This window comes from Triticum dicoccoides, chromosome 5B, assembly GCF_002162155.2.
Source record: "Triticum dicoccoides isolate Atlit2015 ecotype Zavitan chromosome 5B, WEW_v2.0, whole genome shotgun sequence".
Taxonomy (NCBI): domain Eukaryota; kingdom Viridiplantae; phylum Streptophyta; class Magnoliopsida; order Poales; family Poaceae; genus Triticum; species Triticum dicoccoides.
In genome coordinates, this window is record NC_041389.1 from 431,060,253 (window position 1) to 431,079,472 (window position 19,220).

Here is a 19,220-nt window from a genome sequence, read left to right on the forward strand (position 1 = left end):
CGTCCTTCGCGAGCTCTAGCCCCGATCCCCAACCATGACCGAAGCATCTCGCCGCCGGCCATGGCGTGGCCGTGGCCACAGCCACCGCAGCTCGCTCCCGAGCCCACCAGCGTGCTCACCGCACTCCTGCGAACCCGAAAACACCCACGGTGCTCCCTGCTATGCCCTATAGCGCCATCTCCGCTGTTGCCGAACTCCGGCCGCCGCCTTTGAGCTCGCCGCCGTCGATATAGATCGCCCCCAGCATATCTGACCGCACCACTCGACGCGCGGGATCCTCAGCGTCACGTAGATGCCCTCCGCCGGCCATTTGGTCGCCGGAGGAGGAATTCCGACCCCCTCCGCCGTCTCGGGCTTCACCGGCGACGAGCCGTGGACCAAGTCCGGCGGGTTTGACCCCAGTTGGACGCCCCTGACTCAATGACAGGTGGGGCCCAGCCCTGTTAGTTAATTAGGATTAGTACTAATTAAATTAATTAATAAATAATTTTAATTAAGCCACTGTCTCACTGACATGCGGGCCCCGCCCGGCTAACCAAGTTAGTTAGAGTTAATTAACTCTGTTAGTCACCTAAGTCACTGACCAGTGGGCCCCACTGGTCAGGTTTGACCCGGACCAGCCCCTGTTGACCTGCTGACGTCATGCCAACGTCATGCTGACGCAGTAATGTTTTCTGGATTTAATTTAATTCTGAAATTTTCAGAAAATGCCTAAAACTTCTAAAAATCATAGAAATTCAACCGTAACTCCAAATTAAATAATTTATATATGAAAAATTATCAGAAAAATTCAAGGAATCCATTTGTAACATTTTCATGCATGTTAGAACAACTTATAGCTGCTGTTTCGCACAAATCAATTAAATGGCATTTGAATAATCACATATGGAGTTTGAATTTGAATCTTGTATTCAAACCAACTTCATTTAATCTGTTGCTAGTTGCATTAGCTCAAAACACATTCATATTGCCATGTCATAGCATGCATCATATTGTGCATTGCATTGATCGTGTTTCTTTTGTGTTTGCCGGTGTTGTTCCCCCTCGATAGACGTTGTAACGATGATGTGATCGTTGACACTTATGAAGACTCAATGTTATCTTCAGAAGTGCCAGGCAAGCAAAACCCCCTTGTTCATTCCGATATAATCCTACTCTCTCGCTCCTGCTCTCTTTTACTGCATTAGGACAACAACGATTCAACTGTTACTTGCTGCGGTAGCTGAACCCCTTTATCCTTTGCATGACCTGTCATTGCCACAGTAACTAGATGAAACCCACTAGCATGAGTAGGAGTTGCTTGAGCCCTGTTGTGCCTACTCATTCATGTTTGTTTGTCATGCCTGCTATTGCTTAGAGTTGAGTCAGGTCTGATTCATCCGGGATGAATCAGAGGTGTGTGAACATGTTCTACTGGGTGTGAGCTAAGTGTGTGAACACGATTTGGTAAAAGGTATCGGTGAGAGGCCATGTAGGAGTACATGGTGGGTTGTCTCATTGAAGCCGTCCTCAGGAACTGAGTTCTGTGTTTGTGATCCATGATTCAGCTACTACCATACATTGGGCCCTGAAATATGACCCCGCTCGACTTCTTATTCACCCTTGTCCTCTATCCAGGAGTTGCAAGTAGTTTCTGGTGTTTGTAGTATGCTGGAGGCCGTGGACAGCGCTGACCGTAGGGGTGGGCTGTGATGCAGTAGGCACGTGGCCGGGTATACCGGGCGCCCGTTTGGTGTCACGGAACCCTGTTCACATCGTTTGGGGCTGTGAGCGAAACTCCGGCCGGATCTCCTCATGGATGGAACCCGAATAGGCGATAAACCTGGACTAGAGACTTGAGTGTTTAGGTAGGTCGTGGTCTACACCCACGTCGGCTTTCGCTTGAAGTCTGCCGAGCACATGTCGTGTGCAGACGCTAAGTGGTGGAAACATGTATGAAGAAGTACACCCCTGCAGGGTTAACATCATCTATTCGAATAGCCATGTCCGCGGAAAAGGACTTCTGTGTTGCTTATATCAGTTCATAGACAAGTGAAAGTGGATACTCTAAAATACGCAAGATAAGCGTGAGTGCTATGGATGGCGTTCTCGTAGGGAGACGGGAGCGGTTCCATAGTGGTGTATTGGTTGGTGAATATGTGGACTCGTGTGCGCCACCTCAAAAGAGTTACTTGCAGTCGTAGTTTAGGTTAGCCACCGAGTCAAAGCTGGCTTGCTGCAGTTAAACCCCACCATCCCCTTGGTTGATAATGATGCATATGTAGTTAGTTCTGATGTAAGTCTTGCTGGGTACATTTGTACTCACGTTTGCCTATTTTATGTTTTTCAGAGAGACTTCGGTCTCGCTAGTAGTTCCGCGTGGACTTCGACGTTTAGCTTGTTACCTCAGCTACGATCTTGTGCCCTCGGCAGGATCTGGTAGATAGTTAGGCTTCTCAGCCTTTTTCATTTATAATTGTCTGTACTCAGACATGTTAAGCTTCCGCATGTGCTTTGACTTGTATGCTCTGATTGTTGGGTCATGAGACCCCTGTTTGTAATATCTCGCTCCTCGGAGCCTAATGAATAAATACTTGAGTCGTAGAGTCATGTTGTGATGCCATGTTGTATTTGCACATATCGAGCATATTGTGTGTATGTTATTGAAATGCTTGGTATGTGTGGGATCTGGCTATCTAGTTGTTTATCCTTGGTAGCCTCTCTTACCGGGAAATGCCTCCTAGTGTTTCCACTGAGCCATGGTAGCTTGCTACTGCTCCGGAACACTTAGGCTGGCCGGCATGTGTCCTTCTTCGTTCCTGTGTCTGTCCCTTCGGGGAAATGTCACGCGATGAATACCGGAGTCCTGTTAGCCCGCTACAGCCCGGTTCACCGGAGTCCTGCTAGCCCAGTGCTACAGCCTGGATTCACTCGCTGATGACCGACACGTTCAATGCTGGGTCATGGATGCCTGTCCCTGTAAGTTAGTGCCACTTTAGGTTTACGACTAGCCATGTGAGCCCGGGCTCCTTATCATATGGATGCTAGCGACACTGTCATATACGTGTGCCAAAAGGCGCAAACGGTCCCGGGCAAAGGTAAGGCGACACCCGTGGGAATACCGTGCGTGAGGCCGCAAAGTGATATGAGGTGTTACATGCTAGATCGATGTGGCATTGAGTCGGGGTCCTGACATGACTGTGGCTTTCACACGTTGGAATACCTTGCAAAATGGGAAGGTCGATGGGTCCCTGTCGTCACAGCTGCAATGGTCGTGGAGCTGCGCAAAATATTCAAATGAAACTGGTTGATGACTGAAGATTTCAACACGCGTGCCAACGCACGAGAGTTCATAGAGGAAGCTGTCAAGAAAGCCAACAAGAAGTACAAGTGATCACGTGGTGCTCCTTCCCGCACGCCTGCCTTACATTCTGTTGTTGAGGAATGTAAGCTTTCACCTTGTTCTTTCAAAACTATGTCAGTGTGATATGTTATGACTTCATCTCCCCGTAGCCTAGTATATATTGGTGGCGTTTGAGCAACATTGAATATATTTATGTAATATGTGTGTGGATGTGAACCTACTTAGGTGTGACAGCAGCTACGTTTATGTTTTTCAGTATTAACATGTGTTCGTAGTTGGTATTAGCAGTTTGGTGGTTTGAATGCATTTATGATGTCTGACGTCATGGCAAATGTATTTGATCAGACATGGTCAGTGAAATTCATCGTTCTTTTTCATTTGGGTTTTTCGTTTTGCATTACCAACTGTATCGGTTAGCATGGTAGCTCGTAAGCAGCCGTAACCTTTGCAGTTTTCGCATGTGATCGTTTGAACTTGTTTTCCATAGTTTGCACACAATACAACATGTGTGGACTAGAATGCGTTGTCTGAAAACGGAAATCTACGCGATGGCAGATTCATTACAAATAGCATGGCATGTTCAGTATAAAGAACATGGCAGATTCAGTGGAAAAGGCATGGCAGATTCAGTGGAAAAGGCATGGCAGATTCAGTGGGAATAACATGGCAAATTCAGTGGGAATAACATGGAAAATTCAGTGGGAATAACATGGCAAATGTAGTCATTCATTCATGGCATTTTCCTTCAAATTCTGATGCCCATCAAGAGTCAACCTCCCATTTTTAAAAAAATTAAGAACATCTACCTTACAGAAATGTCACCAACATCCAAGTTACAGTGCTCCAACGTTGCTTTACGGATTGCCCGTCCCTTTCTTTGGTTTCTTATGTTTTGCTTGAATCTCCAAGCCTGATTTGTATCTCACCTCTTTTGGACGCCCTTTTGTGATGGGACAGGGCAGGTTCCTGACCTGTGTTTGTGTGCTTGCTGTTCCAGATCCCACCTTCGAGTTTTCAGATGATGGCCCTGTGGACGAAGGCACACTTGAGGTGCGGGGGAACCTATGTAAGGCTTCCTCAGCTTTTCTCTTTTTGATCTCATCAAGCTCTCTTTTCAGTGTCTTCCTGTGTTTTCCTGCCACCCTCGCTGTCTCATCACTCTTGCACGCTTCATCTATCAGTTCAACATAGTTCTTTGTCAACACAACATGCCTCACGGCTTCCATGGTTGACTCTGGTCTCTCATCATGCACAGCCAAAACTGCATGTGATGTTTGTGGCCCCAATGTGTCGTCAGTGTCCCAAGTCCATCGCCGCCGTATGAAATGGCGGGCATTCGTGTGACCGCGTTCATGTCCATTACTTTTAGTATGTGACAACACACAATCCCATCCCGTTCTAATTTGTAGCACTGGTAGTAGTATTCGCCTTCGCTTATCGAGGCCTTGACAAAGTAGTTCCTTCCTTTGTCTGGGTCTTCAAGTTCTGAATCTGACATGCCCAATAGAGAACACACCTTGAACGTATGCTCGTCCACCTGGCAAGCCGAGTACATGCTGGCACACTTTATTTCTTCCTGGAATCTGCAAGTTTTTGTGGTGTTGTTAAACTCCTTTTATGTGATGTTTTGTAGCACCACGTGCTGAGGTAGGGCGTAACATAACAAACGAATCTAAAATCAATGATGGCATGGAAAGCCTTCCTTTTTCCCACTTTTTCATTGGATTGTTTGTTTCCACATGGCAACTGCATGCTATTTAGCATGGCAACTATATAATATTTAACATGTCAAGCGCGATGCATTTCATATGTCAACTGCAGTTCATATAACATGGCAAATGTAGTTCATACATCATGGCAACTGCAGTTTTGTCTCACATGGCAAGTACATATCATTTTTACATGGCAGCTACAGTTCATTACACATGGCAACTACATTTTAGCACACATGGCAACCACAAATACTTTCACACGGGGAAATATGGTTCATGTTTATAACGTACTCAGCTGCTATTTTCAGTATATCATCATGTCAAAAAGTTGGCAACCACAATGCATTCTACATGGCACCTAATATCCTCATTGTACTGCAAATAGGACGGTAAGATAGTTCACTTACTTGTTAAAAATCTTGTTGGTATATATCTTGCTCATCTGCCTCTCCATCGGTAAATACGTTAGCAACTTAGGCTGCTTGAGGGCGGTGTTTGCTTCTTGTTGTAGCTCAGATCCCAATATTTTCTGTTGCAAAGCCGATTATTGCTTGGCAAACTGCAGAAATGAGTTGCCAGGGCTCACGTACCGCTTCAAAATAGCATTGAAACCCTCGCTGCGCTATGTAGTCTGCAAGAACGGAAAGAAGCATTGCATGAAGTTGGCTGGCACCCAGTACATTCGCTCCTCCCACAGGCTAGTAAGTTTCTCATGGTCCTGGACCTTGTATGTTTCAATCATAGCCGTCCAGCTCCGTTCAAACTCCTCCACCGTCAAGCTGTGGTCCGTGCATAACTCGAATTCCTTGTGCATGTCTGGACGGTCAGCAAAGAACGGTCCTAGCGTCTCCTCAGCCTTCTTTATAATATGCCACCTACAGTGCCTGTGGATTGCCAACAGAAAGACCTCCTCTATGCCTGCACGCATGCTAAAATCTTGGTCTGTTATTATGTTCATCGGAGCAAGCCCACCCATGCACTCCAAGAAGGTCTTGAACAACCAAGTGTACCCATCCGTGTATTCGTTCCGAACGAGCCCGCAACCGAATTGCAATGACTGATTGTGGTTATTTATTCCTATGAATGGAGCGCATGGCATCTTGTACATATTAGTGAGATATGTCGCGTCGTAGGAAATGCAATCTCAGAAATGTTTATAGGCTCTTCTTGCAGCACCATCCACCCAATACATGTTCCTGACACGGTCCTCATCGTCCAATCTTATCTTGTAGAAGAAGTCAGGATCTTCTTTTGCTTTCTCGTCGAAGTAGGCTATCGTGTCTTCTATGTCAGCCAACCTGCTCTCTCTATGGTACTTTGCCTTTAGGTTTATGACGTCTGCTGATATGTAGGGCATGCTACTCAGAGTACCATTTTTGCTGTGGATGAGGGACAATATCTGGACCATTCTTGACGGACCGACGTTACAATCATGTAGCAGCTTTATGAATTTCTTCTCGAGTGGGCTGAATCCTCTGTGGGCGCTCAGAAATTTTACCAGGTCAAAATACTTTATGAGTTCATGGTTGTGCTCGTCGAAATATTCAGTGACCACCCACTGTGCTCCATCTACGTTTAGCTTACACCGGATAGGGCATTCCATGTTGACAATGATACCTCTCTTTCGTTCCGGCACGACAGGCGCAACACCTTTACCCTTCTTGTTCCTTCGTGCCTTGTGGCACCTCATCTCACTCTGTTGTACTCGTTTGTTTTTTTAATTTTCCTATGGTATTTGGTGTTGACCGCAAACCCATGGAACAATGCATATCTCTGGTAGAATTCCTTGGCATCTTCAAACAAATCAAATCTCTGCCCAACATACGGTGGCTGAGGTACCATGATTTATGATTGCCCATCTTATTCATCCCCTTGTGCTTCATCATCAGTTTCATCATTAGCTTCAGTATCGGCGGCTGTTTCATCTGCCTGAGTGTTGCTTGTGCTGATTTGCAAAGGCGTGGTTGACGGCATTGCTGGAACGATCGCCATTTCTGACACTGACTCTGCATTGTTTGTGGCATGATTATTGGCTGGCTGGTGGGGCTCTTCTTCCGTGCGCTCAGAGGATCCCACAGTAGATGTCCCCGCGCCGTTGTTTATTGTAGTTAAAGGTCCTGCACAAAAAACAGGTGCGCGTGTAAGCATTGCTTGGATGGCATGTTTATCGTAAAGGAATACAACAGCTTCATGTGATTTGGCATGACATTAGTCACACCGCAAGCTGTGGAAGCTACATATGGCCATGCATGGCAACTGTAGTTCTCCAGTCATGGCAGCTGCAGTCCAACAAACATGGCAACTACTGTTGTCAAGACATGGTAACCATTATCTTTTGTAGCATCAAAACTTGTTTTTCGTAGCCATGGTAGCTACAGTCCAACTTACATGGCAACTAATGTTGCCCAGACATGGCAACCAGTATCTTGTAGCATCAAAACTTGTATTCTAGGTTCGATCTCACAAGGTAAACACAATCAATCATGAATGTTGCACACAATCATATAGCAATTGGTAAATCATGAAGACAATAGATGAGTTTTTGCACGCGACCATTTTGGTAGCATTTTTTATAGTTTTCTCAACCATACCGTGCCAAATCTACTTTTCCTCCCATGCTTTTCCCACAAAAGCAAATGCACTACTGTTTTTTTGGTTCACATTTTTTTCTTTACCTTGTTCTGCCGCATGTGCTGATCGTATCTGGTTTGTCATTGCAATTTGACATGCTCTATCTGCAATAGAGCCATCCTGCAACTGTGAAGCTTTCCATGAGACACTTGCTGATGTGGTTCCACCATAATAACCTGTGATTATGTTAGCGGTTGGTCAATGCATGGCAACTGTAGTTTCTACAACATGGCCTATGTAGAGGTGCATCCGTGCCACACAGACTTGTTCACACTTGTCATCCACAGTTTTTTGGGCATTTGCAAGGTCACATTTTTCATGACACATGGCAACTTCATCTGTCCATGCATGGCAACTGCAGTTGTGCAAGCATGGCAACTGCAGTTGTCCAGCCATGGCCATGCATAGATTCTAGGCATGGCAACCCCAATGTCACCCATGTCCCTTCTGCTAATTCACTGTCCACAACTTCATTTTTATGTACTCACATGTGTATGACGTTGATGGCAGCTACATGGTCGCCGCCTGATGCCACGTGTTGCATGAAGGTCCTACATTTTTTCCATATAACTCGTGAGTCTCTTGTCATCCTTGCAATTTTAATTTCATGCCCACACCAGTTATGTATTGTTGCTTCATAGGCGTTACCTTGATTTGCCACATTAGCTACTTGAAGTTGGTCGCCTGTACATGTGTCAGCGTTAGCGCCCTGTGACTGAACTTGCCATGGTACCCCCTGAGTGTTTTGGGTCATAAGAACCTGCAAAAAGTGATATTGTATGAAATAAGTATAATGGTATCTTCCTCGTCACAAACACGGCAACTGTTCCTTTCTTTCATCATGGATCGTACCGATGCCCACGTACTGCTCTAGTAGTGGCAGCAACGGCCCTGCGGAAATGAGTTGATTGTACTCTGCTGCGTCCCAAGGGGGCGTTTCCGGCCTTTGAGAAAACCAAGGATCAGTGTCGTCTTCGCGATTCATTCTTCCGCTTTTTTCTGCTAATGTGTTTTTCAGTCACTGCATGAACAAGAACGCATCAACAATCCGCAAAATACATTCTTGCTGTTTGCACATAGAAGATAACACGACAATCTTATCACACTTCCTTGAGTAGGCAACCAACACATTATGACAAGTAGGACATGGACATTCATTCTCTTTTCTAAAATCTTGATGCCAGCTATCATTTTGAAGCGATGGCAACAGACAATAAAACAGGATGGCAAGCAACTCCATAACGTGGTGGCAGCTATCGACAAAGATAGATGGCAACTGACGTTAGATACATGTGGCAATTATCTTCCCCTTCCTCCCTATGCAAATTCCTTCTTTCTCTCCCTATTTTTAGTGATTCCTACGCACCCTGCATTAACAACTACTCGCAGCAAGCTAACCCACAAACTTAGCTCAACTCTAGTAATAGTATATGGCAGATCTGGCTTATGTTGGTGGGCAAATGCGCAACACACACAAATCCGTTGGGTGTTTTGCCCTGACAGCATGGATCTAGTCGCCATCTTCGCGGCCAACCTGCAATTCCAAATTCATGCACAGAAGAAGGACGAGAAACAGAAGGAGATCGAAGATCTACCTGGTTTTAGCTCGTCGTCTTGGGAGGCCAGGGTTGGGGGGAGGGGGTGGTTAGCGGTGGGGAGGCGCTAGGGATCTTCTCTGGTTGCCATGCCAACCAGAGAAGGAAGGCGATGGAGGTAGGGTATCGCGAGGTAGGAGACGACGGCGGCAGGTCGAACTGAGGATCGAAAGGAGGCCGGGGACGACTGGCGTGTTGGGTCGTGCGGGCAGCGCGGTCGTTCGCCCGGACGTGTGGGCGATTGTGCCACACGCCGGACGTGCGGACTGTGGCCGCGCGCGCCTGGACGCGGCCGTGCGGGCGGGTTCGTCTCCGTGCCACACAAGGCGTGCGGCACGAGCACCCGATACACCACACGTGTGGCAGTTATCGGCGTCCAATGTTTTTGAGAACTCTTGTGTCGTGCTAGTGGACGGAGACAAGCTGGACTGGTCATACAATTTGTTTTTGAGAAAAAAAACTAGACTAGACTAGGCCCAGTCTGGTTTAGCCCGTATTTGTTAACGACGGGCTTCCTTACAAAACTGCTAATGATGGGCCGTCAGAAGGTCTCCTATTCCGCGCATAAAGCCCGCCCAAGTGCCGGTTTTGCCACGTTTTTTGGGATTATATATGTTTCATTGATTTAAATAGTAAAAATGCCCTTCCGAAAAATGTTTAAAACAGTTTCAAAATGGGAAAAATACTTTTGCGGAAATAAAATGGTTTCGGTAGTGCGTATAAATATTCATCCTGTATTTACAAATAATCCATCTCTATTTGAGAAACTAGATGATGCCCCGCGCGTTGCTGCGGGAACCTTGGTAGAACATATGCATAAATAGAAGGTAGAAAACTAAAACTATTGCAAAAAAAATTAAGAATGCTCCCAGGATATATTTTGAAAACAATAAAGTATATGAAGCATGTGACAAAATGTTGTATAAGAAGAGAAATTTGTTGGATTGAAGTCAAACGGGTGCCATTTTAAAGAAAAATGTGTAACATGACCTACATATATTTGCTCCAAACGTACAACATACAAATATATGTTGGCCGTGCTACAAAAATGTATAACATATTAACATGACCGTCTATGCCCACAAAAAAAAAGTGAAACAAATTAATATGCATGGTTCCTGAGGTGGCATGGTTGCATGAATAGATTAATGCACAAATTGTAACTTATAACCATATGCATGACTTGATGATGTGGCATAGTTGCATGAAGAGAAAAAAAAATAGATAGTGGGTTGAAACTATTTAAGAGTAGAGGATGTCCATTGCTTATTTAAAAGTATTCACCGTATATTGTAAAAGGCTTCATTATGTTTTACAAAATTAATCATTATGTACCTAAAAATGATAATAGCATATTTGAAAATATTCAAAATTATTCATTGCCTGCATAAAAACTGTCATGCTATAATAAATTGTTTTTCTTTGAAGGAAGAGAAAAAGGGGGAAAGAAAGAAAACCAGACATGACCTAGCACACAAAAAATAAAAACCTACAGAGTAACAACCAACGGTGAAACCCCAAAGAAAACCGTGGTAGAGAAAGAACCAAAAGGAAAATCGACACCCTAGCACCGAGCCGACCCAAGAGTATTGTGAGGGCTGCGCAAATGTTCTCTGCTCGACTGCAAATGCTAGGTCTCGCTTATTGCGAGACCATAGCTAGCGCCGCCTGAAGTGATCAACGAAATGGGCCAGCCCATTAACTGTGATATAAGTGGTTTTGGCAATCTTTTGAGGACCGGTTCGTGGAACCTTTCGTCTGATTTTTGCCAGTTTTGGGAAGGTTACACATGTTTTTCTTTCCTTTATATGTTTTTATTATATTTTTTCCTTTTTAGGTTTTCTTATTTCTCTTCATGTTTTCAAAGTACATGTTGAGGATTTCTTTTATATGTTCGACATTTTTAGTATATAGATCAAGCAATTTTTAGATACACGTTGATTCAGAAAAAAAATACATGTTCAACATTTATGCGAATAAATGTAGAACCAGTGGCAGTGTCAGGATCAGAACCTTGTGATGCCAAGCTTCTCTAAAAGGAAATTTTTGTAGACAATACATAGGAAAAAATCTCATAGTTTATTATGACTTTTTCATGGTAGTAGTCCTTTTGCGATCATGCATATTTTGATATGTATGGATAATAGCATTGATACTAATAAACTGGAATATATCGATTTCAACATAATAAATGAGGTAATGGTGCAAGAAATCATCATATGTTCTATGTCGGAAATGAAAGCTGATATATTTCCTTGTGGAAAATGCTCTTTCAACTGTTCATCACCACTGGAAAAAATAATGCAAGCTTCAACCAAAAGGAATACTATAGTAAAAGCAACATTACTTCTTTTTGCAACAATCTCTTACATCCTAATATTGCTCGTGAGATAAGAAAATTACAACGGAACTAGAGGACGTAGAGAACCCGAGAACAAAAGTTGACATTTTTAAATACACAATGAATTTTTTAAACATGCTGAATATCTTAAAAGAATGCATGAATAAACATTTTCATTTTCATGAACCTTTTTTTAAAACGGCAGGAAGTATATTTTTAAACGAGTGGACTACTTAACTGCCATGTTTTTTTAAGTATACGAACAGTTTTATAAACTAGGTGAATTTGTTTTTTATTTTCACAAACATTTAAAATGCCATGCACATTTTCCTGAATGGTATGAGAATTTTAGAAGTTTTGTGAGAAAAAACTCTATACTGCATGGACATCTTTTAATGTATGGTGAAAGTTTTAAAATGTCATGAGAAAAATATTAAACATGTGAATATTTTTAATTTTAAATGTGCAAATATTTCTAAAATAATACTGTCATTTTTTGAATGGTAAGAATGTTACTTAAAATTGCACGAAGAATATTTTTACACTAGTTGAAAAAAATGCATGGTGAATATTTTTGAAAATAAAAGTAAAAATGTTTGATTCAAAAATATATATAGAAGTAAGAAAACATGAAGCAAAGAAATGAATGTAATGAAGGAACTAATTATTATCCCGCAAAAAAAAGGAAGGAACTAATTATTACTGGGTTGGCCCACTATATTCCCTCTCAGGGGAGGCGAGACGTAGCCACGCCCCTATTCCACGCCGTACCGAAGGGCTGCCACTACTTTCAGCGCATCTTGACCAGCAGAATCAACTAAGAAAAATCATTCTACTCCCTCTGTTCACTAGTATAAGATGTTTGGATATTTGAATATGCACTATATGCGGACTGAAATGGGTGAACACTAAAATGTGTTTATATACATCCAATTTAAAAAAGAGTTAGCACATCTTATATTTATGAACGGAGGGTGTATATTAAAAAAACCACTAGAAAACTCATGTCTATAAACAAACTTCACTAGAAAAAAAAACGACGGACAGATGATTCGGGCATGTCTGAAAACTCTGATAGAATCCCTCAGAAAAGGATAACCTATGCCGCATCTACATCCTGGTTAGCATAGGGAGAGTATAATATGGAAACCAATATTTGGTGGAAACCAGTGAAAACCACGCGAAATTAATGTTATGAAGTTTCAAAGAATCCTTAAAAAATATGGGATGTTACGGGGGGTGATGTTCTATTGTCATGCAAAATATAAGCAACGCATTCTAAAATACCGTGAATGTCCAAATATAAGCAATGCCAATGAAGGATCCTATACCAATATTCTAAAATGCCGTCACCGAATTTCAGGCACATTCAGTTCAAAGCGTGCTTGATAAAACCCGATGCAATTAACAAGAGCAGATATAGGCAACGGATTCAAAATCTGACAACTACCGTTGAACGCATGCAGCCAGCCTTAAAACTACAGCCAACAGGATATATAAACTTCGGTTGAGTAGCCAGACATTAAGCCGGGTGTAGGACGTTTCTTGGATCCCATGACTTACTTACATCGATTCTGAAGGCGCAAAGTTAGAAGAAGAAGAAGAAGAAAAAGACTGATGTTATGCAAACCCAGACAAGCTCTACACACTAGATTCTGAAGGACTGCCAAATTACAGCGGTTCTTACGGCCCCCCTCCTCGACTACACACTAGCCTACAGGTCAGCGGTCTCTGAAGCAGCACGAGAAAGGAAACTAGCAGGTCAATCAAGCACAGGTCATCGGTTTACAATAGAGCAAATTATATGTACAAAGCAGGCAGGCCGGTGGAATGCCGATGCTGACTCCTTGATCCTCCTCACCAGGGGCCGGTCAACGTTCTTCGCAAGCACTGCCGCTTCTTCCGTCCGAACTGATCCTTCATCTCAGGGGCCTGCTGTCAGTCAGATCAATTTCCCGTCAGTACAAGATTTTGGAAATTAACATCTCAAGTTCTATGAAATAGACTATTTCTGTGTGGGGCCATAGGACGACTCCTTGTGAGAAAAGATCGATATGTCATAAACTGATTCACATATGAAGATAGACAAGCCTTAATTTCACACATTTCGTTCTTTATGTGATAGTTTGAATGAAATGGAACTTAAACCATGTAATTTAAATAAATATCTAAATACTCTTAGTAAATTTGATGGCTGTGTGCATCGCTTGATGCAGAGGCCGGGGGTTATGGTCCTTTTCGAAGAAAAAAACTCCTAGTAAATTTCACCTTTTATAACCTAGATGTGACACTGAATCTGTGATAAGGAATACCTTGTTTAATTTTCTCTTTCTAATTTAACAAAACATCTGTGCATTATTCTGCTATTTACTCGATTTAAGAATTTGTAACAAGCTGAAAGCCCCTGTCAGGACCCCACCGACTTCGACACCACGCACGTGTCAGGTCAAAAAACTTGTAAAATAATTTTGAGAATTCAGTTTAATCTCAGAAAAATAATGCCAGTTGTTCTAACTCTGAATTTAGTAATTTTAACCTATAAAGTTGTAGAATGTCATTCTAAAGATCAACTTAGTCCTAAACCATTTGTGAAGTCATCGAAAAACATTGACATAGAAAGTACAGTTTATACTTAGAGGAATTTTTTGTATTCACCAAACAGAAAGGGGATATGCAGCTACTGATGCAATAAAAGCATGCTTAGTATTGCAGGGTGTAACTCAGCATCCATAGGAAAATGGAAAAAACATGCTTAGTACTGCGGCGTCTAACTCAGCCATCCATAAGAAAATGGAAAAGGCATGCTTAGTACCGTGACGTCTAATATACCATCCATAAGAAAATGGAATGTACTATACCAAACAACAGGCTAAATTGTTGACTTATACATAGAAATAGGAAAGTTTGGGATCGACGAGAGACAATCAATTACCTCTCTTTTCTGCATTTCCAGTATCTCTTTCTGCACGACGATGAAAAGAAACAATTAGTACCGCGTTCGCAATAAAGGAGCTATTAATCTTGTTTTAAGTATGGTATATAGTCCTATTTACTGAGATTTTGGCAGCCATAAACAATATCTCATATAAGCTAGTACGAGAATAGGATCACTACATGTTACAACAACATGGTATTGTGACATGTATATGAAAGAGTGCCCCGTTATGCACGAACACATCATACATTGCACGGCCATATGGGCTGAAATTAGATACTCTCTCCATCCCATATTATTGTCGCTTAAACGAATGTATCTAGCACTGAAATACGTCTAGATACATCCATTTCAGCAACAATTAATATGGGACGGAGCAACACTTCCAAATATGAGAATAAAGCCATCACCCTGAAAATTGATTAGGCAAATTACTGCGACAACAGATTACTGTGAAGCTAATATATCAAGGTTAAAGCACAAGAGACTGAATATTCCACACTTAGGTTCAAAGATCGGAATGTTTCTGATAAACAGAGGTTGTACCAAGACAAAAGGAACAGGTCACGGTGAATGCTTCACCAATCACCACGAACACTCTGATGCCAACATTGACAAAACAAAATAGCTACCAGTGGGGTCTACAGACTGAAACTATCCACTTCAGAGTCCATTGCTATAAATCCTCCTTTACACAGAATGCACTGAAGTTGCACATTTAGCATGTCCAATAGCAGAGTTTGTAGAAAAGCTACCTGTTTCCTCACCAGTTCCTCGTTCAGGTCCTTGAGCTTCTGAACTTCGGCCTCCAACTCCATTGTATAAGCCTGCGCAGATAAGGAAATTGTTACCAAAACAGGAAACTCCAGCAGATGGGCTTCAGGAGTAAGTAAGAACGCATAGATAGTGTAGAAGATGCTAAAAATACCTGCTTGCGGGCACGGGACCTGGCGGCGGACTCCCTGTTCTTGATCATCCTCCTCTGCCTCCTCTCCACCACCTTCTCCACGCCGCCGCCAGTCCTCCTCCCCCTCACAATCCCCTCGAACGAGTACGGCATTGGTTCCGACGGCGATGACAGATCCTCGCTCCCCTTGCCGCCGGAATCAACCGGGTTGACCGCAGTTTGCACAACCAGGGGGGCGCCTCCCATACCCACTGCCCTCGGCATGAGCCCATTGGCCAAGGCCAGATCCCCCATGGCGACCGGCGGGAACCCCAGCGCCGCCGCGCCGGCGTCGTTGGCGCTCGGGAAGTTCCCGTAGAAGGAAGGGCCTTTAGGGACAACGGGGACCGGCCGCGGCTGCATGGGCGGGGCCGGCACTGCAGGAGCGGTGGGGATCTCTCGCACCACGCCGGCTTTGACCAGGAACTCCTCCAGGGTCATCTCCCCGAGCGTCGCCTGCCGATGGGGCTGCGGCTCGGCACCCTCTGCACCCACCGGAAGCGGGTCATCGCGCACGAGGTTGCGCCACACCTCGTCGACCGTCTTGGCGCTGAGGGTGCGGGGCAGCGTGAGCGAGCCCTGGCCCTGCAGCGACGTGGGCGGCGGGCCGGCGCCCGCGCCCGAGGCCGAGGCGGCCATGGCCTGGCTCTCCTCGGCGGTCCAGATGCTCCGGAGCAGCTCGTCCATGTTCATGGAGCTGAAGTCCTTGCCGAGGTCGCTGCCTCCCACGCCGGCGCCCCCGCCGAGCGTGCTCTGGAACTCCTCGAACGTCAGGGAGTAGATGGACCCCTGCCTCGTCAGCGGCGCCGCCTCCGCCGGCCCGCGCTCCGAGGACGACCCGCCGTTGCTGCTCCTGAAGTCCATGATCCCCTCCGTCCCTCCCCACCGGTCCTCCTTGAGCATCAAACGGACACGGACACCAGGAGAGAAGAGAATTCGCCTCAAACCGCAGCGGGTCACATGCGTTTCCTGGAAAGGCCAGAGACAGATGAGACAGAGAGAGGGAGAGAGAGTGGTGGGTGAGAGGCGAGGCGAGGCGAGGAGGGTGGCGAGAGTGAGACCTGGCGACGACGGCGACGACGAGTTTGTTGCGGTGTGGGTGCGAAATGTGGGTAGCGCAGCGCAGAGGATCCTGGTGAGGTCTGGCCGTCGTGGGCAGCGCAGTGGGGCGGGAGGGAGGGTGCTCCCCCTCCGCCCCGGTAGTTAATACTACGTGGCGGGCTCCGGGGGCCTCGACGGGAACCTGTGGGCCAATCAGCGGGCAACGCGTGGAGGCGCTGGCTCCGTCAGTTGCTGCGATGGCGGCTTCCGGACAAAAATATCCCCGAGGCCAGGGCGGCTCCTCAGACGTGGGGCCCTGCGTCCAGCCTCCCGCTGTTGGTGGTGGTTGGTGTCTCCCTTCACCGTGGGCCGACCTGCCGGGTTGGGTACAGCAAAATTGCAGGGGGTTTTGTTCTTTACAATTTCTACTAGAACATCGATGTTTCTCTTTCAAAGAAAAGAACATCAATATTTCAGAAGAAAAACCTTGGAGTAGTTTAACCAATAAGCAAACTAAAAATAGCTGTAGAAACACATTTTTTGTCAAATCCATTGTGTGCAATTAATATCAATGCACATTTTTTGTTAAATCTATTGTGTAAAATCTTCATTATCTTTTCTACATGCGACGACAGCCGAAAAAGGATGTAGAAAGCACTCGCGGAGACACAAGTTCACATGGTTGATGCCGCAGAATAGAGTCACCGTGGTTCACGCACGGGGCTGCCGGTTTTGCGTGGTTGGTGACGCAACCCTTCATGACAACTTTGCGTAAGGGAACCGCTACCTCGACGAGGAAAATGTGGCCGCTCTATCTATTTCTTCTTCGGTAGTTGAGTGATGCATGTCCTCTTGAACGTTTCGAAGAACGACTAGATAGACACATCTTCAATGAGGCAACATTGAATTGTCGTGAGGTATGTGTCATCTCTATCTCTTGCAATACTAGCGAGCAAACCGCTAACGTAAGTGTGTCTGGGGATTAGTCTCACGCAGACGCTAGGGGGTCAATTCTACCTTCGGTTCACAAGAAACTGACGTTTTGGTCATTGCCAACGTCTTCCAATGTGACATTGACCACCAAATTGTACTATACTATTTAAAGGTTTTGAAGAACGATCGGATAAACACATCTTCGATGCAGCAACATTGAATTGTCAAGAAGTAACTGCCACCTCTATCTCTTGCAATATTGGCGAGCAAACACTAACGTAAAAGTGTTTATGGCTTAGTCTCATGTGGATGCTAGGGGGTCCTTTCTACCTCTGGGTCACAAGAAACTGACATTTTGGACATTGGCGTGGTCTATCGATGTGACCTTGACCACCAAATTGTACTATAATATTTGGACGTTTCGAAGAACGACTGGTAGACACATATGTAATGAGGCACCATTGAATTGTCATGAGGTACGTGGCATCTCTATCTCTTGCAAGACTAGCAAGCAAACCGCTAACGTTGGTGTTTCTAGGAATTAGTCTCATGTGGATGCTAGGGGTCCTTTCTACCTCGGGTTTATAAGAAACTGGCATTTTGGACATTGGCGAGGTCTTCAAATGTGACCTTGACCACCAAATTGCACTATAATATTTGAAAGTTTTGAAGAGTAGACACATCTACAATGGAGCAACACTTAGTTGTCGTGAGGTAACCGGCATCTCTATCTCTTGCAATACTGGCGAGCAAACCACTAACGTATGTGTGTTTAGGTCTTAGTCTCATGGAGACGCTAGGGGGTCCTTTCTACCTCTGGGTCACAAACTAATGGTTTGGACATTGGCATGGTCTTTCGACGTGACCTTGACCACCAAATTGTACTATAATATATGGATGTTTCGAAGAACGACTAGATAGACACATCTCCAATGAGTAAAATTGAATTGTCGTGATTAGTCTCATCAAGACCCTAGGGTCCATTCTACCTCTAGTTCACAAGAAACTAACATTTTGGGCTTTGGAAAGGTCTTCAAATGTGACCTTGACCACCAAATTGTACCATAATATTTAAATGTTTCGAAGAACGACTATATAGACACATCTTCAATGAGGCAACATTGAATTTTCATGAGGTACCTGGCATCTCTATCTCTTGCAATTCTAGCTAGCAACCCACTAACATAAATGTGTCTAGGGATTAGTCTGATGTGGACACTCGGGGATCCTTTCTTTACCTCCGGTTTAAAATAAACTGGCGTTTTGGGCACAAGGTCTTCAAGTCTGACCTTCGCCACCAAATCGTACTGTAATATTTGAATGTTTTGAAGAACGACTAGATGGACACATCTCCAATGAGATAACAATGAATTACCGTGAGGTACATGGCATCTCTATCTCTTGCATTACTAGTGAGCAAACCGCTAACATAGGTGTGTTTAGAGATTAGTCTCATGAGGATGCAAGGTGGTCCATTCTATCTACGGTTCACAAGAAACTAATGTTTTGAACATTTGCACGGTCTTCAGATGCGATCTTGACCATCAAATTGTGCTATAATATTTGAACATTTCAAAGAATGATTACATATACACATCTCCAATGCAACAAGATAGAACTATCGTGATGTACGTTGCATTTTAAAATCTTGCAATACTAGCGAGCAAATGGCTAACGTAAGTGTGTCTAGGATTGATCACTAGTTGAACAATATATGTATGAGCATAATAAAATTGTGAACAT

At 44.4% G+C, this 19,220-nt stretch overlaps 1 protein-coding gene across 2 annotated transcripts; it reads right to left on the minus strand.

Annotated features, from left to right (window-relative positions):
• Positions 1-13,129: 13,129 nt before the first annotated feature.
• LOC119310025 (bZIP transcription factor TRAB1-like) lies at positions 13,130-16,676 on the minus strand. Of its 2 annotated transcripts, none has more exons than XM_037585892.1 (5): positions 16,565-16,676; positions 15,486-16,472; positions 15,313-15,384; positions 14,555-14,584; positions 13,130-13,554 (listed from the first exon to the last, which is right to left on the minus strand). In XM_037585892.1, the coding sequence occupies exons 2-5, from the start codon at positions 16,404-16,406 to the stop codon at positions 13,480-13,482; spliced, it is 1,098 nt and encodes a 365-aa protein (XP_037441789.1). In that variant the 5' UTR covers positions 16,407-16,472; positions 16,565-16,676; the 3' UTR covers positions 13,130-13,479. The 2 variants fall into 2 exon arrangements, with proteins under 2 accessions (XP_037441789.1, XP_037441788.1); XM_037585891.1 differs by having other exon boundaries at positions 13,130-13,557.
• Positions 16,677-19,220: the final 2,544 nt, after the last annotated feature.